The following is a 24771-nucleotide window of genomic DNA, read 5'->3' on the forward strand; positions in this document are numbered from 1 at the left end:
CTGGGCCAGGGAGCTTCTTCTCCGCCATAGTACTTTGTCGACCATAGCACACGAGATGGATCTGCAATAAAAACATATCCATTCTCTGTCTTTTGTTGTGAGAGCAGCAAAATTCCTCCCACACACGTAGTCTCACAACTAAGAACTGTGCTAAGCTAAAAATAACCTAGTGATAGAATATTAGAAGAGTGGAAAGAGTCCTTAAAAGAGAATTTTGTCCAACATCATTTTACAGATGAAGAAATTAAAGACAGAAAGGTAAAATGACTTTCTTTTAAAATAATTACTAATAGAATCCAGCCTTCTTGATTCTTACTTCAGTTGACTTTCCAGTACACTGTTGTGTTTTCCAATTTTGTTTGCAGTTACTATAAAAATGGCACAAACTAGTTTGCCTTCAGTTTCTTTCTTCAAACCTGAGATGATTCATTGCGGGGGAGGGGGGAGAAATCATTTTTTCCTTGCCCCATTAGTGGCTGGTTTCTTCAAATTTTCTATCTCCCTGTAGGGCTCCTGGGAGACATAGCCAGGAATCTTCCCACAAGGCTTTGAAAGTTGAAGCACCATAACACTTCCCTAGAGAAATGAAGTGCCTGTGAGCAAGAGGAAGGGATTGTCATGGTTAATTTTGCATAAGATGGAGAATGGAGCTCCAGAGAATTGCTGTCACTTTTTGCTCTAAGTCACTTGGAAAATTGGCTCGATCCCACCTTTAAGCTTTAAGCCTTCTATAGACATCTTATCACTATTAACTTCAAGGTTGAAATCTTTAACATTTTCCTTTGATGCTGGAAACATTACATTAAGGGTTCCAGTTTGAAGGTAGAACACAGATTACTTGGTCAGGAAAAGAGTGAAAACCAATCTTAGGAGACCAAATAAAACTCTTTAAAAATTTTTATGTAAGATGATGATGAAATCATGGAGAGTTATAGGGCTATAAATGGAGGGAGGTTAAAAATATGACTTCAGTTTCTAAGAAGAATAAAACAAAAAAAGGCCATCTGGTAAATCAGCTATTGATAATCTTTTAAATGAAATATATAAATAAAGGAATACTTTAAAAAAAATGGAAACAAAGCATAGAACTAGTTAATGGTGCCAGAATTCTGGTTTGCATGGAACAGAATGTGCTGTTGTGCCTGTGAACTTTAGAAAATATATTAAGATACAGAATTAAATTGACTAATTAATCTCAGAGAAAGGCCTTAGAGCACAAAGTACATCCTGTGAGGGATCCCTTTTCTGTAACATCTCTTAATAAGTGCGGAGGATATCCTAAGGCAGTCCATTCTGCTTCTCAATCCTTACACTTGTTAGTGTATTTTTCCTTATGTTGAATTAAATAATGTTCCGTGACTTTGATACACTGTTTTTAGTTTCTGCCCCCCCCTCCCCCCAGTTAAATCATCCCTTGAGGAGCCAGTCTTGCAGCCAGAAGGAAGCCGTCCTGTGCCCTCTGAAGAATCCCACCGTCATTTAACCGCTTAGGACATGGGTATGGCTAAGGCTGGGACACAAGGCCCCCCAGGCCGGTCGGTTTATTTGGCTCCTCGACATCCCTCCTTGGGACTCTGGTCTGGCACTCCGTCCATCCCGGGCCGACTTCCCTGCTTCAGCTGGGCTGGTCTGTTGGGTCGGTACCTTAAGCTTCCACACCATCTTTGGGTACCGGGCCTAGGAAGCCAGTACCATCAGCTCATGGGTCAGTCCTTCCCAGGACATGGTCGCCCTCCTCCGGAAGCACTTTTTGTCACTGTCGTGTCACACGTCAGGATGTGTCCTGGTCAAGGAGCGTTTGCCCCATATCTGAACGCCCCATGCCTCGGCATTAGCTTTGGGAAGTGGGCTGGCGGTAGGGGGCCGGCTTGCCCTGTTAGCTCATACTTACACTGGCCCTCAGCGTCCCTCCTTGTTCCTATGAAATTTTGAAGTTTACATTTACTCCCATTCTTACTAAAGTTGTCCAAATTGTCCTAGATTTGCTCAAACCGTTCTTACTCTTGAGATAATTTCAGATCTTGATCCTTGTTCAGTGTATTATCCCCTCTCATCTGAACATCTGGTAAAAGTATTGGGTACTTTCCTCTTAGAGAGACAACTGGAGACCAAGGGTACATTCTTAAGGTTCTCCACTACAGACTTCCCCCCCGTAACGATCTATTATCAGCGTTAGGGCTTGATCATGCAAAAGCAGCTCTATCTCTGCTATCTTCTAGCCCACCCAGGGCTATCACTCACAAAGATACAATGAAAATGTGTCAGGTGCTGGAATCCAGCTAGATCCACGGATTCAGAACCTTTATGAAACCCGCGCCGGCTCTTAGATCCCTTCCTTTCCCTTAGAAATGTTCTGAAGGTAATCTTGTTAGTGATACATTTTCCCAGTCAAACACAAGCAACCCTCTAGATAACAAGATTCCGTTTTGTGAAAATTGAAACGCTCATCACTTGTCACACTATAGACAGATCTATCCCCCATGGGTTTTCAAATATCATTTAGCAATTCTTAGTAATAACACCCAACAGTGTAGTTTCGAGCTTGTGGAGTCCAGGGTGTCGTTATTCTGTTACTGTCTCTACACTCATTACACCATTCCTAATCCAAAGATCATTCTTCCTGAGAAGCAAAGGAAAAATAAAAAATAAAGCCTGCTCTTTATGCCTCATTTTCCCCAAAGTTTTCAATATTCTTTATATTCTTCCCCTCCAAATAATTCATATTAAAAAATCCAAACCCAAATCCTCTCTTTCTTCAGCATTCATTGCCAGCTTCACTTGTTAGTCTTTACTATTCCGAAGACCATTCTCTCGTACTTTTTTGTATCAGCTTCAGTACTAAGCAACCTTGCTTCCAGACCTTTGGCAAATGTTCTGGACTCGTAAGTTCATTAACTTAGAGGAAAACTCTATACCAATCTGCAATTTATAGTATTATTGGCTGCCGGGGGCACTAAAAACTTAAATGACTTGCTCAGAGCCCCATAGCCAGTATGTTTCAGAAGGGAGATGAACTTTGGTTTCTTCCTTAATTAAAGGCAGCCCTGAATCCACACTTTGAACTACTCAACAAAAACTAGTTGGCTGCGAAGTTCCTGCTGCATTCCCACCAACCTTTTTATACACTTCCCCCCCTCATCAGAATTGTGTTGTCTGAATTCCATTCTTACGACTTTTCCACTTTTCTTGGTCCAAATTCTCTTGAAGAATTTCAGTGAATTCCAACTATTTTTCTCGACTCCCTTAAGCCCATTCTCTAGACCCAAAGTACATGTCGGACTACATTTAGAACTTTTAAGGTGGAGTAGTCATTTCTTCTTAAGATTGCCAAAATTTCTACTTCAGAATACAGTTCCTTGTGGTGAGAATCAAATCCGAAATAACACTTTGCTTTCATAGATCTAAAAATCAATTCATCATTAAGATACCTAGGTTTACAAGTTTGTTTGTTTGTTTTTTACAATGATGCTACCAACTAGTAGAGAGATTAATATAGCTATTTTATAGATGAGGAAGATGCAGCTGAAATGGGCAAATAATTACACCATTGTCTCACCGGAAGCAGAATCAGGGTTGGAACTCAAGTATTCCCAACTCCGAACTTCCAGCATACCACGTGCCTTTTGGAAGTGCCCCGTGTATAATGGAAGTCCCTCAGAAAGCTGGTATCCTGAGCATACAAGTCTATTCCAGGTCTGCGATCACTTCTCTGCCCTGTCCCCTGCTCCCCAACTTGGCCTTTCTCCTTTCACCGGGCGGCTTGTAGGGGGGTAGACAACATCCCCCCCCCAACCCCCGTCTTCCATTGGTCCTCAGTTTATCTCCATCCTGCTTCTCCCCTCTGGTTTGTCCATGTACTTAGCAGCGTCTGACACAGATAAGTGCACACGCAGATACGGATCCCTTGCCTTCTCCTGACCTCCCCCAGACTCCTCCCGGGCCGCAGCCCTTCCGGTCCCCAGGGATAACTGGGCAGGGAGACCCATCGCTTGCTTCTGATGAACCGGGAGCCTTCCTCCAACTACAGACATTACAGGGAGACTTTCCCACAAGCTCTCCCACTGCCTCCCTCGAAGCTTTGGGCCTTGCCATTAGTCTTGCTGGTGACCTCCTAGGACTTCTGGTCTTTTCATTCGCATGGAACTGAATTTTTTGCATGTGCTCCCTCCCTCAGACTCCTCCAAGGAGAGACTCTACTTTTTTTCTCTCCTGTATGTAACCCGGGCTTGGTCTGTCATGGTCTTTCTTTTACCCATCTATAATAACCCATAAATTCATGCAGTTTTCTATTTTGGAATGGAGTCCGCCTTCCCATTACCACTTCTGTCACCACATCCCAGGTCTCAGAGACAACTGTTTCTTTCTGCATTAAGCTCCCTGGTTCATCCTAGTGTTACTCACACTGGGTGCATTTGTCTAGGGTACCTGAGGCCATGGGCTTTTTTGCTGCCTTTACTGCTGGATATTACTTTTTGAAAAATCAATGGTCTTCTCCCTTGTTAATTTAAAATTCCTCCTGGAATCCCCCCCACTTTCCTCCAGATCTCATCAGATATAGCCCATCTCTGGTCAAGAATCCATCCTTCCTATTTCTTGAATCTCAGCCCCCAAGTCCAAATCTTAGTAAGATCCCATTTTCTTAACGAGCCGTACTTTTCAAATCTGTCTCCTTTCTGAGGTTTCTGCCTTCAATAACAAACAATTTCTGCTTCTAAGATCTGCAGTTTCTTGACCAGGACTTCACAATTCCTGGCACTGCTTCTAAGTTCATTGTGGCAATAAGTAACTTTTGTCCTCACATTAATTAAGGGAACAGAAAACTTGAAAAATCTTAGGTGTCGCTTTGATACGTCCCAGATATATGCCTCGAGGAAAGAACCTTCCACTGTTCAAGTCAAGTACCCCCACAGCAGGGAATCAGCCGCCACTGATATTTGTTCCTTATGTCCATTATTGGATGGCCTTTGTCTTCATGGCACCTTACCTATTCTCATCATCACTCCTTAGAGAATGAAAAACTGCCTTCCGGAGGGGGCAGTGGCGAGTTCTGTAGGGAAGGCTTCAAACCAATATTACAGAACTTCAAAGGCAATGAATCTACGTCCATAATATAATGATTAAATCTGCTTGGAGTCAGTGGTGTCCCCTTCCCATTCATCTATTAATCTTCTAGAAAAGGGAATAAATGAGTAAATATCAATTATTTATACATACAATGTTATTCCTTCTAAGTAGTTCAAAGCATTTATCTAATTATTTTATACTGCTTTAGAGAGTGTGGTGATGTTATACAGGTTGTCCTGATAAACTACATAGAGAGAAAAAGTAAAATGTCCAAGATGCCCCAGTTTCTTCTTAATAGTACTAGTTATTACTTCATATTTTCGCTCTTAGTCACGTATGCTAATTCAGAAGTTTTCAAGAATTCTCGATGCGGCTATTTTTGTATCCACCACCAGTTGTCATCCTGATTCCATGTGGGAACTATTTCCAAATCTGAATCTCCCAAATCTGATGGAGAATGGATTATACAGGAAAAATCCTATCCAGGCACTCCCTGGATACAATTTCACTACAATGTCAGTCTCATTACAATCTGAAGATATTTATTAAATACCCATCTGTGAACAGCTAAAGCTAAGTATGCCCTAGTCCTCTGAGAGGCAATAATCTAAGACAAACACTGAGGATGGAAACAAAGGATACACAAAGCGTGACATCAACACTGAACATGTATATAAATAAATGAGGCATTTAAATCAAGGGATAACTTTGAGCCAATGAATATTTATAGCAAAACAAAGGAGTAGATCCATACACAATTATTTCAGAGAATTTAAGAAGGCTTTATGGGAGGAATGGGATGAGATTTTGATTGAATAAATGAGTTTAGTATTCTGAGAAACAGTAGTATTAAAAATTGCAAGAAGTATTAGAGATAGGATTTGATAGGGAAGGGTATTTGAAACAATTCAAGCAAAAAGGTATCACAATTTGATCTAAATTCATAGTTGTAGAAATGGAGAAGGGCAGATTTAAATATGGCAAAAATATTTTAATATCTAGTAACCAACCAGATATATTAAGTGAAAATAATGATGCATCCAAAAAATAGTCTTAAGTTTCTTATTAGTGATTGTGAATATAATGCCAGGTGGAAACACTGAAAACATTTGGTTAGATGTTTAATTATTCTTTTCATAAGAATAGTTACAAGTCTTTGATTAAGTTAAGAATCACTATATTCTTCTTTTATGCCTCTTGCATATTGTAATAATGGGACCAATTAGATTCTGTATATAAAAAGATAAGACATTAACAGATGTAGCGGGGAATACTGGAAATAGATGTTAATAAGTGTTCTTTTCTCATATCTAATACTGTGTAGAAAATTTTAATCATCAACAATTATTTGCTGCATTTGAAAACATTTTTATGCTTTTAAAAAGATGTTTACAATATCATTAGATCACAATAACAATTCTGAGGGAAGTAAGATTTTTCTATGCCACCAATTAGTATTCAAATGTATTTCTGATCTCATATATTTGATTATCATCAATAAGGCAAAGCCTAACCCATCAATGTTTGCCATCCTGTGGGACTTTTCATCTTACAAGTTTGCTGTAGAGAAAATCACAATTAGTGACATTCCTGATATATGTAATATATGTTCAGCATGTAAGTATTAAGACTGTAGCTGTCTCATTTTTGATTGACTAGCCCATTTTTTCCTGTTTATTTCCTTGATGATAATTCTTTACATTGGTTCTTCTTTGAAGTTCTGTATTTGTTATAAGATGCAGGTTACTCATATCCATCATGGACATCTCCAATAGCCACTGTTTGATACTCATTTTCAATTATTTGGAGACTGCATTGTTCCAAGATTCATCATCACATTATTATGGTAGAATATTTGTATTAAAAATATGGGCTTTTGTTTTATGACGAATTGGGGGGAGGATCATAAATGGGGCTTTGTCATTTCCTGAAAGCAATTCTGACCAGTCTCCTCAATTCTGGGTCCAATTCATCTTTACCTTCATACTACCTGTCCTAGAGTTTATTGTGATGGACGAGTTTCTCAGGTTGCTCATCTATTTTCATATCATCATTTAAAGAAGAGGCATAATTTATTTTTACATGTATTTTTGTCCTGTGAGGGTGATTGGGCCATGCTCTTATAAGTGGCTAAAGATGTCTTCCAAGAGGCTCTCCAATATTCTGGGGTTTGATGCAATCGGTACTATCCTATCCCTGCGCAGAAATAACTGGAGGACCCGATCATCCACAGAGAATTCTTTTTTAATCTGGAATCTGTGATGGTTCTCATCCACTACTGTGAATAATTTTGGCAAACATGTTTTGTCCCTTGCCTGATATTTATGGTGAGAGGGTCAAACAACGTTTTCTCTGTTGCATATAAGGAAATCTTGAAAAAAATTTTGATTTATGCAAGGAATACCTTATTGGAAGCCCATCTTCCCTACTACCTTGATTATGGATGGATTCAATATAGGAAAAGATGATTCTCCTGAAAAATGTTTGGTTCAAAAAGGAGGCATATTGATTGGTAGATGCTGATGTTTTCTTGGTTGCCTTATAAGGTATGCAATTTCCCCAAGGAATTTCTCAATACCTTTATAATTATATTGCTTCTAGAACGACTCTTTTATATACCTTTGGTCTAATCCAGATTCTCTTCATGTCTTTTTTTTTTTTTTTTTTTTTTTTAGCAACAACTGTACATATTCTAGGTACTTGGATGTTGAAGTCTAAATGCTGTGGCTCTTTGTCTTTGGTAGTGAAAAAGTTTGTTGTAAGTCTTTGCAGTTTTTTTCTTTTCTTTTTAGGGTCCTCCAATTTTCATCTTCAAATGCCCTTTGGATTACTTCACTTAGAGATTTCTTCACTTAGTGAGGTTTTCACCAAACTTTCTTTAAACCAATTTTTATCTTCATTACTTTTCTGTTTTATGAGGCAATACTGTTTCATTTTTATTTTTGTATTCTTAGGACCTACCTTGGCCCAAAGTAGATACTAAACAAATGTTTGTTGATTGATGATCATCCTCCATAAGATTTTAAAATATGCTTTTATATCAAGATCCAGTGTTTGATAAGACAGAAAACATAAATTACCTAAGAGAAAATGTATTATTTGATAAAAAACTACTAGGAAAATTGGAAATCAAATCTGGTAGAAATTAGGTTTAAACTAACACCTTACACACACTCACAATATATTCTAAATGGATACATGACCTTACTTTTAAAGATTATATTAAAAAAAACTTGAAGAGAAATATCAGATTCTTGTCTCAGATATGGGTAGAAGATATATTTTGTCCTGTATGCAGGATATCTCTTCATCCATCTCTTCCTCAAGTAAATATTCAAAGGATATGAATATGGTATGAGAAAAGATATGAGAAAGGGTTCTCAAAAGAACTGCAGTGTTCACAACCACATCAAAAATGCTCAGAGTTACTAATAATAAAACAAATGAAAATCAAAACAAGGCTGAGGTTTCACTTCACACCAGCAATTTTTTTTTTTTTGGGGGTGGGGAACAACCAACAAAATGGAGGAGTTTGTAGAAGGAAAAGCATAGAAATATACTTTTGATGGAGTTGTAATCCTTTTGGATTACAAAAGGCACAGTCCTTTTGGAAAGCAATTTGGAACAATGCAAATAAAGTGACTAAAATGTTTATATAATACTATTTGAGCTGGAGATTCCATTACTGGCTTCATTCTCAAAAAGGATCCATTGACAAGAACAAAGTTTCTATATATTCTAAAATATTTACCCTAGTACTTTTTGTGCTAATTAAGAATTGGAAACAAAATAAATATCCACCAATTGGGAAATGGCTAAATAAATTATGGTACATTAATGGAATATCAGTGTGCTGTAGGAAAATGATGTGTGTGATAAATACAGAAAAGCATGGAAAGAGCTATATGAACTGATACTAAGTGAAGTTGAGTCAAGAAAACATTAAATTTAGCAGCTACAAAATATAAATGGAAAGAGCAACTAAACATCATAAAATCAAAAGTAATGTCACAAAGTAATAAAGATCAAACAGAATTTGAATAAAGATATATAAGAAGACACTTCCAACCTACTGTATGTAGGAAGAAGGTCCACAGGCATTCTATTGCACATGTTTTTGAATTTTTTCAACATAGTGTCAGTTGTGTTAATTTTTTTTCTCTTTAAAAATTTTTAATTTCATATAGTTCAGCTCTCAGGGAGGGATAGGAAAAGGAATGTTTGGGGTAACTATGGTAACATAGGGAACAGAAAATATCAATTAAAAACATTTTATTTAAAAATGTTTACATTGGTTAAAGTTTTGAGAGACAACTTAGCAAAGCAGTTTTAAGACTGGTCCTGGAGTTAGAAAATGAGTAAGTTACACTTTGAGACCCAGGATAAGTCGCTTAACTTCTCAGTGTCCCAGGCAACTTTCTTCTAAGTTGTAAAAGAATTGATGATCTGCATTGGTGGAAGGGATTTACTCAACCATGAGCTCTGTATATCATTGAAATCACAGGTTAGACTAAATTCTAATCTCTCCCTTCCTTCCTTAAACAGAACAAATTATGAAGCAATATACTCTCTAACTATATCCTTTCTTCCACCTGTATATTTTTCATCATAAAAATCTGAATAAAATAGGATAAGTTCTTTCTATTGCACATGAATATTTTCTCATTTTCATCCTGATTTTGTATTTTGATCTTTCCTCTGACACTGATGGCTTAATCAAACGCAGACAATTCACTATTATTACTACGTAAGTAATAACCTTTTTCCTGACTATTAAAAGATAATCGATTTAATTTTTTGTTATGTTGTTAGGAGCTCATCATATCTTACTTCCATTCCTTTTTTAAAAGAAAGTGTCAGTGATATATAGACATGAGGTTTTGTATATTTTAGTCTTTTGGCTATGCTATATAAACTATGTTTTTCATTACATTTCTTACTACCTACACATACTATAACAATTGCATTCAGTGAGCAGATATCAAAATATTTTTATTTAATTTGGAGTATCTTATCAAGTTTTTGGAAGAATTTCTTTCCTTCTTCATTCTCTACAGATGTAAGATGGGTAAACCGCAATAATTTTTACCAATACTTTTCGTGATCAGTGCGATATGGGATGATTAAATGTGCCATGAAATGACATTTCCTGTTGCCTTTGGAAATGACAAGACAAATTCACCAATCTGCCTCTCTCCAAGATGACATTGTGAGCCACCCTTTCATTTCGCTATAACTTTTTTCTCTTTTGTTTTCATTTACAGCAATAATGTCAAAATATTATTTCTTTCTGCAACATGTCCTTTGTAAGTAGCTAATTCGGGTAAAATGTTGAAGTTGTAGCTACGTAACACGGTAGGATGTCTATTCGTGAAATGACCACAATGATGCTGATGGTTAGGGTCAAGTGGATATTTGTGACCAAGGAGCGGCTATGAAATACTGCGTATTTGTTATTATTGTTTATTATTGTTACAAGTAGTGATAGTTTCCAAAGCTTTCACACATGTAATCCCATGAGTTCACTCAAATAATTCTGGGAGGTAGATAAGGGAGGGCACTAGAAGCTCCATTTTTCAACTGAATGAAAGAAAAGCCTTTATTGGGTGCTTAGTATTAGTTCCGTATCAAGCACGGGGGACCCCAGCAGAAAGACAGTCCCCCTCGCAAGGAGCTCCCATTCTGGCGGTGACAGGAGGCGGTTCGGTGGCCAGGGGCCGGAAGCCCTTGGGGCCAGAGAGCGGACGGTGAGGGCGCCTTCTCCCACGTCGTTTTCGCTGGTCTCTGAGGCTGAGCCAGCTGAGAGCAGCCAGGACTCTGGGCCAGGCCGTTCGCGGACGGACCTTCACAGACGGGGTTAGCAAGGCCGGGCCCGGCGCCTGACGGGCCGGGTGGGGGAGGAGGGGGGCGGCCCGGTGGCCGGAGCAGGCTTCCGATTCCTCCCTCTTCCGCGCCAGCGCCCCCCTCACGTCGGGGGCAGGGCCAGCCGGGTTCGGTTTCCTTGCAGGGGTCTCCTTCTCCCCCGGGAGGGCGGACGCCTTCCCCGCTTCCCGAAGCACTTCGCAGGGCTATCTGCCTGCCCGCCCACTCCCGGCCCCGCGGGCGTTCCTTTCGGGACCGTGTCGGCCCTTCCTTCCGGGACGTGTGGGCCCCGTGGGTCCGGGAGCCGGCGGCCTCTCCGCAGCTTTTGCTTCCCGGAGGCCCGCGGGCTGGAAGGGCTCCGACAAGAGTTTTGCGGGGGGAGGTGCGGAGAAGGGCTCTCTCGGACCCGGGCTGGGGCTTCCCGGCGTGAAGCAACGCTTCGGGGCCTTCCACTTGCCAAGCGCGTGCACGTGCCGGGAGCTGGGCCCGGCCGCCGAGAGCTCCCGGGCCGGACGTCCCGTCCCGGCGGGGCTGCGGGGCGGGGCATCTCTGACAGGTCGGTAAGGCCGACGCCCGGCCAGCCGGTCCCCGCAGCTGCTTAGTCGCTCGCTAGCGCCCGCGCCAAAAGGGAATCCAGGGCTCGCCCACGAAGGCCCTGCTGGTGAGAGAAAAGGGCGCCCGCGCCCGTGAGTGGTTTCCCGCGGTTTCCTGGCCGGGCGGCGGCTCGTGTTTGTGGAATGTACAATTCCTGCCCCCACTCGATGGATGCCGGGTAAGTGAGGTGTTTCACCCCGAGTGGGCAGCCTTATCACGTGGCCTCAGAAGAGCCGTTAGTCCCAAGTCCGTCGCTTACTCTGATTAGAATATTCATCTATAGAGGAAAAGGAGGTAATCATATCTTCTTTCTTCCTTCAGAGAGACACAATAAAGTAACATGAGTAAATAAAATGAATTATTTGTGTGTCGCCATTTGCTTTTCATTTCCTTTTTCTCTCTCCTGTTAGTATCCTCAATGTCTCCTCTTTCTGAAAGGAGTATACAAAATAAACGTTATTGTGAGAAAAGAAAAAGCAGAATTTATGATTAAAAGAAGGTTTTTAGAAATATCACATAATCTTCACATAATAATGTACTTTGGGGAAATAAAAGTAACTATTAATAGTTAGATTTTGTTGTTAGTACTGGCAGCACAAGCTTGATCCAAACCTTCATCACCAAAAAGGCATGTACTTATATGTAGATTATTCTGGCCCACCCTTGGAGAACTCTGTTAAACAAGGGCATGAGGAGCCATTCCCATCTCTATGCACATGCAAAGCCAATGAATCCACAAGGAAATCCAGTCTTAAGGAAGGGAAATCTTGGGAGTCAAGGAGAAAAAGAGGAAGAAAGAGAAGGATGGGGAGAAAATGTGTATGTTTTTAGAAGATGGAGCAAGCATTACTCATGAGCAGAGAGCAGAGTTTTACATCCATAGATTTAGATCCGTAAGGGGCCACAGAGCTGAGGATCAGAGAAATGACAGGCTTTGTCCATGGATCTTGGAGCAAGTGGCAGAGGTCAGATTCAAAGTCATATTTTTCTGACTCCAAGTCCTCCATGGGAAGACACATTTCACTTTGAATTGTCTTTGAATTCACAATTATAGAAAATAATTAAGGACACAAAAAACACTTTCAAAAATCAAAATAATAAAATAGAGGACTCAAGTACATTATTATGCACTTACATGCATATACATATTTTTTTTGTTTTCAAGGTACTTTAGAAATAAAGATATTGGGAATAATACCATTCTTTTCATCAATAAGGAAACCTGAGGTATCAGAACGGTGAAAGCTAACAATAAAAGGAAGATGGTATATCTGGATTTAGAAGTCAAACTCCCAATCTAAAAACTTATACTGATGTCAAGTTTCATGTTGTTTTAGGCATATTCTTCCTGTTACATAAATAAAGTAGGATACCTAATTTGTCTTATGACATTTTAGGCCAATCCATTTTCAGAGTATTTATAAGGCCCATATGATTGATTTGATGAATTCAGAATGCTTATTTTGTTTAGATCCTACAATCTATAAAAACTGTAGCGGCAATATCAATTCTGGTGACTTACTGTCTAACTTGTAATATCACCAATTTGCAAATAAAACTTTCAGAAATATAGTAACTCGGAAGTATTTTGATAAAAGAAAATCCTAGAAGAATTACAAACAAATAGAATAAAAAATTCAAAGATTTAAAATATCAACATAACAAATTTAAATGCTTAATTGATTTTAGAACATGAGCGCAACTGATCACTCACTATTCCTTTGGAGAATAGTCTGATCACTATTCCTTTGGAGAATAGTCACAAAGCCTAAAAATCCTTCAACAGCAAGTCCTAGAAATACTGGAATGAGTCAGAATTATAACAAAATTATATATATAATGTATATATGTGTGTGTGTGTGTGTGTGTGTGTGTGTGTGTACATATATATATATATATCAAGATGTATGACAGCATCATTTTCGAAAAAGGAAAATTTATTACAATTTGAAGAGTTCACTGTAGAAAATGAACATTTAGGAAATACGAAAAAATTGATTGGAAGTTATGACCAGTTGTGAAAGTCCACGAATTCTTGAAGGTATAAAAATTAAAATTCTAGCATTTTCTTAATATCTTTTTTCATGATTAGAGTTATAATAAACACTTTAGCTTTTTAGAGGGGGAAAAAAGAAAGTAAATAAATATACAGTTTCATGAGGGGAATGAACTCTTCTTAGATGACTTTATTCTCCACTGAAGTTCATTAGGGGACTATATTTTTGTAGTCTATTTCCTTTACTTACTGTGAAGATGTCACTGTTTGGCTTTCCTATCCCCCCAAACAGGAAACTGCTTATGCACAATGACACAAGCCTAAGCATATGCTTCAGGCTTTACCATTCCAATATACAGCTACTCTGACAGCTTTCCCAACTCTAAAGGGATGTGAATGAACGATGCATATTTTTAAATTTTTTCCAGATCCATCATGGAGGCTGCTTTTCTTCTCTGTACTGTAATCACACTGAGCTGCAATTAAAACAAACAATCAGTAAGGTGTTCTTTTTCCCATGGAAAGTTTCAGTTTAGCAGAATAAAAGAAAAGAAAATGGACCAAATATTTAGAATCAATATTTATTAAGGTCTTCTTTTGTTGGGAGATCTTATCATGGTTTTAGAATGTGAAATGTTTAATAAATTAGAGAAATTCTTTTCAAAGTAAGAAGATATTTAATAGTGAAGGGTAATATACCAAGAAGTACTTAGAAAAGAGACTACAACAAATGACCTACACTGCTTAGACTACAAACTAAATATGAGTAAAAAAAAAAATGCAATCTAAAAAACAAAAGGCTAATATGATTATGTGCTCTGTCAATAAAATTCCAGGATGTTAAACAATCCTTCAAACCTTTCAATCTATCAACTGTAAGTTCTTTATACAGGATCTCATGTCTAAAATAGCATAACTACAATTGAGTATTCAGAAAAAAACACATTATACATATAATATATATATGTTAGAGAAAAGTAATATAAAAATGAAAGGACCTAGAATAATGTAAAAAAAGACTTGAGTTGTTTTCAAGGGAGCATTTAGAATATTATTATAAAGATGATATAGATGAACAACTTTTTATCCTTATGAAGAATATTAATAAGCTTATGCTGTTGAGTTGCAAGAAAAACTTACTCTCAGAGACTAGGGCTTTGATAAAACAGTATCAAAGGCTTCCACAAAGAAAATGTTGAAAATTTTAGCTTTAGACATAACATAAATAACTGTATTGCCATAGGGCAGGAAATAAAATATGATCACTTCTATAAGTAGTAGAGAGGCAGAGTAGGGTAGTGGAAAGAACACTTGACTGAATCAAGAGACTTGAATTTGAATTGAAATTCTAACATAGTGACTATAGGTAATTCACTTAATTTCAATGTAACATATTTTTCTCATTTGTAAAACTAGAAGAATAACTTCTGTACTCCCATGCACTTAAAAGAGTTATTCTAAAGAAAAAAAAATACATAAACATGAGTTATTACAATGACTTTTCTAGTAAATCCTTTTTCCCATAGAATTTAAGATAACAATGCTAAATAGGTTATCTCTTTCAACACAGTCCTTAGATGCACAAAATCTCAGAACTGGAATCAGTCATATGGGCCACACCATCTCAGATAAAGAGTCTGCACTGGACCATACTAGATAAGTAATCATCTAGTCTTTGCTGGAAAGCTTCCAACAATGGGGGAAGTTATTTAAGAAGTTAGGATAGTAACTAAGATACTAACCTTTACTGAAAACCACTCCATAATGAAAGTAAATGAGCATTTAAGTTGTAGGAAATTTCATGATCGGACAAAGATAACAAAGAATAAAATTTTATGTACTTCTACTTAAAGGAAAAATATTATATAAGAAATGGTCCAAGAAAAGGAATCCAGAGAAATTACTGACAATTTCTAAGATATGGATTTGTATCTTCTTCAACGAACTAGTTCAAATTAGAAAATATGTCATTTAATTTTTGAAACATTACTTTTGACTACTGTATTCCATCACATCCTGATAATTACTGAATTTATGCAACAAACTACCCAACACCGATGCTATTAATTTATTAATGAGCATTTGTTAAGTGCCAAAATGATACAAAGAAAAAAAAAATCTAACACTGAAAAGTTTGCTTTCTAATGCCAGGGACAATGTTAAAAAATAAGTACATATACCTCCTATAATTTGAGCAGAGAAGGCATTAGCAGCTAAAGGAAAAAGGAAAGACCTCTTTCAGAAGGTGGAATTTTATTTGGATCTTGAGGGGAATCAGGGAAAGTCAGAGATGTATAAGAGGCCAAAAATAACTGATATAAGATAAAGTGATGGAATATGGAGTCATAATACTCACAAATAGGCCAGTGTGGCTGGATTATAGACTATGTGATGGGATTTAAAGGATAAGATGGTAAAGGAGGAAACCAAGTATGAAGAAAATCTTTAAATGTCAATAGGACTCCATAATTGATACTGGAAGTTACAGGGAGCCACTGGAGTTTGTTGAGCAAAGGGGTGACTGATACATTTTAGAAAAATAATCTGGACAGCTAAGTGGAAGATAGATTAGAGTGAGGAGACATTTGAGACTCCAGGAGAGAAGTAAAGGGGACCTGAGCTAGGGTGGTGGTTGTGTGAGTGCAGAGGAGACATGCATGTGATACGCTGTGAAGACAGAAACAACAAATTCTGGCAATAAATCAAACGTGTAGTGAGTAAGAATGAGAATATGAGTATGGCATCAAAACTGCAAATGGGTTGCCTAGGAAGATGTGCCTTCAATAATGATATGAAAGTTTGGAAGAGGGAAAAGATAAGGAGTTCTGCTTTGGACAAGTTAATTTTGAAATGCCTACAGGATATCAAGTTATAAATGTAAAAACCACAATTGCTGATGCATGAAGGAGGCTCAGACTTGAACCTATGAAAGCTGCTGAGATAACAAACTGAAATAGAATCAAGGGAAGTTAGAAGAGGGAGCCTTTGGCTCTTAGAACTAATGACCTAGATTTACTAAGCATGGATTGAAGAAGGAATGGAAAAAGGAGTAGTTGGACAGATAGCAGAATTAGGAGGAAGTCACAAAAACCATGATAGCCAAGAATGTCCCGGATGAGAAATTATCAAAGGTGTCAAATGCTGTAAAAAAATCAAGAAAGATGAAGCCTGAGAAGAGACCATTAGATTTGGCTATTAAGAGATCTGTGGTGCCTTTGAAGAGAATAATTTCAGTTAAATGATAAGTCTAGAAGCTAGACCAGAAGTTTAGAAAAGAGTGAGAAGATAGGAAGTGAAAACAGATGTCTCAAAGAGTTTTAGCTGTGAAGCAGAGGATACATATCAGATGAGAGTTAGCTCATGATAATGATAGTATCAAATAAAAAGTTTTGAAATTAATTCCTAAAAACCTAAGTTCTATTCATCACAGGAGAATGTCACTGTGATATCTACTACAAAGGAAATGTAGATGAAATTACTTAATACATAATAATCTCTGAGGTTTCCTATTCATGATTTTATCATCTCAGTGATTATTTAAGTAAATTTATTTACCAAGAACAAATAAGGTTGCCCTTCTGAAGGCCAACTTTTTTTTCTACTTGAAGAAGTACAAACACAATAAAAATTAACATAATGCCGTTGGCATTTTTTAAAAAAATTGTCTAATCTTAATTATAAAGATGCGACAGTCTCACACCTTCAGATCAGAAGATATTCCAGTTCTCTCTTCTGAAGACAATTAATACCATCTATTAAAGAGTATGTGTTTGGAACAAGTAATCTCAGATGTTCCAAAATTCTTTAGTTCTCTAAGTTTGTTAGTTTTCAATGTCAAATTAAGGTTCCTAATTTTAATTGCTTTAATTTGTTTACTTAAAGTAAACAAAACCCACTTGTTCTCTAGGAATTTTCAAAATTTTTTTCTTATTCTTGTCCCACTAAGACTAAATTTTTTCATCTAACAGTATGAACTTTTTCTCTACCTGCTGAGAGGCTGAAGCTGCTCTCTGTTCTGCCTGACTCAGGCGTCTCTGAAGTCTGTTGGTTTTTTCTTGATGTTCCATAATTATCTTTTCATTCTGTTTTAGAGAAATAATGTCATAGAAACATAGGCTTTTGTTAATACATTCTAATGTAAAATGGAGAAGCCTTAAAGGAGTGAGTTTGAGTGATGCTGCATTTGGACACTGCAGTATTTGTAAAAAAGCAAAAAGATGGCATAATATAGTGTTCATACAACAGGATCAGTTTTTAAATTAGATTTTACATTCTCACTGCAAAATTCTTTTTTCTGTACATAGCAACGTTCCAAGAAAACAAGTTATTAATATTAAAAGCAAACTGGTAATAAGTAAAATTCGAAAGGTGACAAGAAAATTATTTCTAATTCTTGTTTTGTTAACTTTGACATGTGTGCTTTTAAATTTTTGTAAAAAGAAAAAAAGGACTTCATTATTTACATGCAACAGACAGAAGATATCTTAGAGATCCTTTCTGAAATATTCAACCTTTTCTTACATGAATACTGATTAAACTAAGAATGTGAGCAAACTCCCTGCCTACAAGATATAGGGCAGAGGGGTAAGATTTGGAAGTCAGGTCTTTGTGTAGTCTTTCAACAATTCTTACTAGCCCACAATGACTATATTTTAAGATCAATAAAGCTATTTGGCAAAAATAGTTTCAAATGACTCATGGATTACTACATTGTTGATCAGTTTAAAGAATCTACTGAGTTGTTTTACATTAACTCTTATGGTTAGGAATGATATACTGATGATAGTAAGTGCTTGCTGCCTGAAGCAGCATTAATAAAATATGAAGATAAATCATTCTAACAATACTTCCTGGATCTGATGGATTTTAGGTTTGACTTAATGATCTTATGCCAAGTTAGATTAATCCTGTATTACATCTATTGTTTTATAGTTACATTTTTAAAAATTAAATGTCTTTTTTTCTAAATGAATCACTTACATCTTATCGAACAGAATACCTAGATTTTATTCTTTAATTTTAGTTTCCAAATAGAAGAGAATAAGGAAGGGATTAGACCCTAAGGAATTTGGAGCTTAAATCTGCTTACTTTTATTAATCAAAAAAATCAAGACATTTGACAAATTAATAACACTATTAATTAATTTGACAAATTAATATCACTAGTAAGAATGAATGACATGTCTACTACATCAAAACTTGAGCATTCAAGTTCTAAAAGAACAGATGTCCTAAATAAAGTCATTAAATTTCTATTACTACTTTCTGTACATTTCTCTGACTTACTTTGCTCCAAAGTAAGAACATTAAAAAAAGCACTAAAATACCTTAAAGCATTTTAGGCAGCCTTAATTACCAACCAGAAATTGACTATTTCATTTTTGTACCATTCTGATATACTCTCAGATAAGCATTCCATACAAGTATTAGATATTAAAAAACAAAATACATTTTATTCAAAACTTTTTACAACCATGGACAAGTATATTTTAATAAATCACAAATTCTGTTCTTGCACTGTTGTTATGGAATAAAACAAAATTTTGAAGAGCCACTAAAAATTGATTTTAGGCATGCATAGGGAGGGCTAAATGTTCTTCACAATGTTCTCTGAATCATGGATAAATCAAAATGCTTAATTTTATCATTCATATTTCAGGAATAAATGTAAATTTAATAGCATATATATTCAGCAAATGCAAATAAGATGGTGGACTTTTCAAATTCCAGTTCCTTCCTATAATAAGCATTCATAGCTTTATGGGCAATTATAAGCAAATAATTCATTTGAACTTGGCTCAAGTAAAACTTTATAACACAAATATTAAGCACAAAAGAAGTATCTCCCAGAAGAGTCATTATCTTACCTCAACTACCTTTTCATTTGCTGCTTCCAGCTGAGAAAGCAATTCTTGGGTATGAAGTTTCTGTTGATTCAGTTCAATTCTATCAATCAAAAGAAATAAAGAAATTTTATTAATATAGTGATTCAATACATAAAGAAATTGATTATTATACTAAATCACTTGTAGGTAAAAACTGATTGCTCATCACAATAAATTCCTTACAACACCAAATTAAAAAAATTAAATATATGTGTGTGTGTGTATATATATATATATATATATATATATATATATATATATATATATATGCATACACTTACATACCTAGACACATACCATATATATACACATATGTGTATATGTACACATATACGCAGTATGTTTGTGTCATTTTTAAAGTGGAAAAGCTGAACTGTTTTGTCAATATTTTTCTCCTAGAAGATGACCAATATTTCTTTTCATCATTATGTTTCAATTGTAAGTACATTTAAAATGCTTCCTTAGACTAGATGTTTGTTAGGAACAGAAATTATATCCTTTATTTATTTTGAAGATTAGGTCACAATTTGATTAGAGTATCCTTTAGTCCAAAGCAGATATTCAGAGCATATATAATCTCTACTTGTATCTCTCTCTCTCTCCACACACACACACACACACACACACACACACACACACACACACATACATCTACATACACAATACATTTACACAAATATGCATACATATAAATGGAATGTTTAGAATAATTATCAAAAATGGCAAAAATGAAAGTTTATAGTTTTTAGTGTTAAAATAAACATAATATCAAAATTATTTCTGTAAAAGACATCTTCAGATCAATATATCATATCATTTTAATTATAGTTGTAAATTACTTACTGGCCGGCAGGGAGATATATGTAACTTTTAATATCTGTTTACACTAACTTTTTTTTTTTAAAGCTAAAATTATTGAGTTATCTTCAACTGAAGTAAAGGCTTACTTTACAAACTACTTAGAAAAATTTCTATCTAAAGTATTTAGCCAGTCAGGAAAAGTATTTTGACTGAAGATCACACTGAAGATAAAACACATACTTAATTTGAAAAATGACCTGTGAATCTTTGGTGATAGAATAAAGACAAAAAATGTACTTCAGTACTTATAAACTCAGATGTTACTCTTCGGTGATTTGACATAGCAAAACGAACAAACATAGTTTGGAAAGTTCATGGGAAACTGTAAGAGATCACCTAATTTTATATCTTCAATTTTAAAGAGAAAGAACCTGATTCTTGGAAAAGTTAAATAATTTGTGCAAAGTCACGACGATTATTTAAGCCAACTGTGAACCCATATTAGAAGAATTACAACCATACTATCAGCATAACAAAGGAGAGAGATTTTATGAGAAGCAACTAAAGGAAAGACGATTTGACCAGATCACTTTTAATTATGGCATTAAAGATGAAATGGAATTAGATCCAAGACATGACCTTGCATCATTCTTTGTTCAACAGTAATCACGTTTTTTAGGAAAGTAGAAAACTTATTCTAATTTTGACAGTGTTATGAAGCTGTTGGAACAAAGTAAATGGTATGACTATGACTATACCATTCTTAGTTCAATGGATCTCTGAATTCACTGGTATCAAAACTCTACTGGTATAGATGACAACCCAGTACCTTTCCATCTTGTAAAATTCTTTTTTATGTCCTTCCTTAAATTTTTCATGGAAAATTTCTTCAATATGTTTATGGTTATCTTTTATGGTCTTTTATTGTTTTGTTGATACCAGTGTAACCCTAGGTTGGCCTATCTGTTAGTTCTCATATTTGTAGTATGATTGACTTACCTCCTTTACTCAGCACACATGTGCTTGCTAATATATTTTTCTATTTTTCAAAAAAATTTAAATATAATTTAAAAAAATCAACAAAAATGAGTTTTATTTCCCCTCTCATCTCCCCTGCCCCTAACAAATGTATAAAATATATTTGCAAGGAAATAATTTGCAAATTCCTGAAGTGACTATACTCAGAACCATATAAACTCATTTTGTGTTTTAAATACAGAATTTCTTTGCCAGAAAGTGGCTAGCAGGGCAGCTAAGTGGCACAGTGGATCTGTGCTCTGGAGTCAGGAGTATTCAAGTTCAAATCTGAGCTCAGACACTTACTAGCTTATGTGGCCCTAGCCAAGCCACTTAACCTTGATTGTCTTTCCAAAAAAAAAAAAAAAAGTGACTAGCATAATTTATATTTGATCTTCTGGGATTGTGGCTAGTCTTTGTGTTGATGAGAATTCTTAAGCCTTTCAAAGTTGATCTTTTTTTAAGTGTTATTTTTATTGTAAACCTGCAAATTGGTTTCCTGGTTCATTTCACTTTAGTCTGTCTCTTTTATAAAAGTCTTCTCAGATTTCTCTGAAACCATAACTTTCATGACTCTATAACAACTTTATCATATTCATAAATTGTAACTTGTTTAGCCATTCCCCAAGTGATAGGCACCCTACAACAAGAGCTACAATTATAAAGATTTAGAATTTTTTTTTTTTTTTTGTATATATGAGTCCTTTTCCTTTTCCTATAATCCTTTGGAGTATGGGCCAGCTAATGGTATTACTGGATCAAAGATCCAGTTTAATGCTATTCTAATTTGCTTATGATGTCACCCTTTACATCCAAGTTGTATAACAGCAACATCATCTATTATTATTATTATATTATATTATTATGTATTATAACAATATAATATATTATTATTATAATTTTATAAAGCCCTTGGGGATATTATCTCATTAGATATTCATAAAAACTGGGAAGTAGATGCTATTATTATTATTATTTCCAGTTTATATACCAGGGAACTATGGCAGATAAAGGTTAAACTAGCCCCAGGATTATGTACTAAGGTAGAATTTAAATTCAGGTCTTACTTCCAGTACAGCATTCTCTCTACAACTTTCTCACTCTCTGCTTGCTTAGTTGGTACATCAATTTTAAGCTTATTTGAGCATATAGGGGGATAAGGTTTTGTTAAAACTTAGTTACTATCAAACTGTTTCCCAGTTTCCCTAGATTTTTTTTTTCTGAGTATGCATCCTTATCTCAGTAGTAGGAGTCTGTGGGTTTATCGACACCAGATTTCTGTATTCATTTGCTAATGTATGTTGTTTATCTAATTTGTTCCAATGATTGACATCTCTATTTTTTAACTAGTACTGAGTCATTTTGATGATTGTTTAACTTGTAGTGTAACTTATAGTTTTGATACTGCCAAACTCTTTTTTGTTCCACTTTTTTTTTCATTTCCCTTAAGTATTTTGATTTCTTGTTGTTCCTTGAGATGTATTTCATTATTTTTTCTATCTCTGTAAGTTTTCACTGAAGTGCTTAAGAATTGAATAAGCAAACTGATTTAGGCAGTAATGGTATTTTTATTATATTTGAATTACTTGCCCTTGAGTATTTATCCACATTTGTTTAATGATCTGGGTCTATCTTTATTATTATAAAGAATGTTTAGTAGTTGCACTTACTATATATAGTTCCTTTGTTTATGTGATGGAAGACTTGACTACCAAATATTTATTGTTTTCCCTATTAGATTCTGAGTTCCCTCAGGGAAGGGAACGTTGTCTGTTTTGATACCCCCAGTGCTCGACACAGTACCTAGCACATAGTAGGCAGTTACTTTTTACTTATTGTTCTTATTTTATAGTTATTTTCAATGGAATTTCTCTTGCTATATCTTCCTGTTGTTATAATCATTTTACAAAGAAATGCTGATAATTTGTGTGGATTTATTTTATATCCTGCAAGGTTGTTCGAGATAAGAGTTTTAATCAATTTTTAGTTGACCCTCTAGAGTACTCTAAGTAAAGCATATATATTAGGATGAATTTGTGGCAGGATCCCTTTTTTCCCTAATAGTTTATGTAATATTGGATTTAATTGCTGCTTATGAATACATATCTGATCACAGATTTTTTTCCCCATGGGAGTTTATGACCTTTGCTCTAATCAGTGAATAATCTAACTACAAACTTTCAGCTGATTTTTAAAGTAACCAGGCTTTCTCATATGTCATATAGTCATTTATTTCTTACACTGTTAGCCAGTAGTTGGTGCATCCAGTGCTACCTGACTCTCTTTAAGGATCTTTTGATGATGACTACTAAGGAAAACAAAAGGGGACTCTTATTATTATTATTTTTTTTAAATTATGTTAGTAAGGTGAGAAAAGAAAAGAAAAAGGTAGAACCACGGTTAGTGATACATCAAAAAATAATAAACAACAATAGCCTAAAGGTTCTCATCTATCAAAAATGACCTTTGGGCTAAGAAAAGCTCCCAAATGACATATTCTGATAAATTAAATTCAACATTTAAATGTTGACTATTCGTATTATTAGACTCTGCTTCAAAGGCTGGGGTACACAAAGGAAAAAATAAAACAGTTCCTAACCACAAGAAGCTTATATAGTACTAGTATAAGATTTCTAAGAAAAAAAAGATTTTAAAGGAATCCATTTTTAGCAGGAAGACAGAGGTAAGTGGGGGGAAGAGGAGGATTATTGTGAAAACAAACAAATGATAAAAAGGTATAGATTCCCTAGATAAGGAATCATAGTTCTAGTTGAATCATAAAATAGATATTTAAAAATTTGCAGTTCACTTCGTAAAGGGATAGTACAGGACCAAGGATTACTGGAAATCACTATCTCTATGATTTTTTTAAGAGCTTTTTTCTTGCCACTTGTGGGTAAAATAGTCATTTACATATTTGAAGCAATATATATTGTTAAATTTGCTTTGCTATCTTACTCTTGTATCATTTCACATAACTTTCAATATATTTTTGAATTGCTCATATTTTCCATTCTTTATAGAATATACATATTCCACTATATATTAAATGCCAATTACAATTACTTTGCTAGAAATATTACTGTATAGCTGAGACTCTTTGTATTGTTAATAATCTTGTTTGGGGTTAAGAGTATAAATTTAGCAACAGATGCAATGTTAAAAGATGGTAAAAATTTTGTATATTTTTTGCATAATTCCAAACTACTTTCCAAAATGGTGGGATCATTTCATAGCTCTAACATGAAATCAATAGTACACTATTATTTTACTAATTATTAATCTGTAATCTACAATTTTATTTTTATTTCTGTTAAACTCAAATCCTGAAAAGGTTAGTCAGCTTCTGAAGGGTATGGCTGAGTGATAAGGTTTGCTTCTAGTTCTCAAGGCACATTTTCCTTAGTTGGGCGGGACCCCACTCATTTGGAAGATCTAATTTCTGACTATAAACAGAATCTCATCTGGGCAAGTCCTTGTCTGGAGGAGAAATCCCCTCTATCTTTGGTCTTCTCCATTAGAGTTTGGGACAGCTCAGCTCATGAAGGAGAA

General features: G+C 35.6%; 1 protein-coding gene across 2 annotated transcripts in view; it reads right to left on the reverse strand.

Moving 5' to 3' along the window:
• Window positions 1–9319: 9319 nt before the first annotated feature.
• The window catches only part of SCLT1 (sodium channel and clathrin linker 1), a 186011-nt gene continuing 170559 nt past the window's right edge, over window positions 9320–24771 (reverse strand). Inside the window, exons 19-22 of one of the 2 annotated variants that reach the window (XR_007948243.1) lie at window positions 19384–19462; window positions 17503–17598; window positions 13767–13992; window positions 9320–11951 (exon numbers count right to left, since the gene is read on the reverse strand). Coding sequence is in view for 1 of the 2 variants with exons in the window: in XM_051965365.1 (XP_051821325.1) it covers window positions 13930–13992; window positions 17503–17598; window positions 19384–19462 (238 nt within the window). In the remaining variant the exon portion in view is untranslated. Of the gene's footprint in view, window positions 11952–13439; window positions 13993–17502; window positions 17599–19383; window positions 19463–24771 lie in introns of those variants that run through there. The other variant, XM_051965365.1, reaches the window with a different exon arrangement.

This window comes from Antechinus flavipes, chromosome 6, assembly GCF_016432865.1.
Source record: "Antechinus flavipes isolate AdamAnt ecotype Samford, QLD, Australia chromosome 6, AdamAnt_v2, whole genome shotgun sequence".
Taxonomy (NCBI): domain Eukaryota; kingdom Metazoa; phylum Chordata; class Mammalia; order Dasyuromorphia; family Dasyuridae; genus Antechinus; species Antechinus flavipes.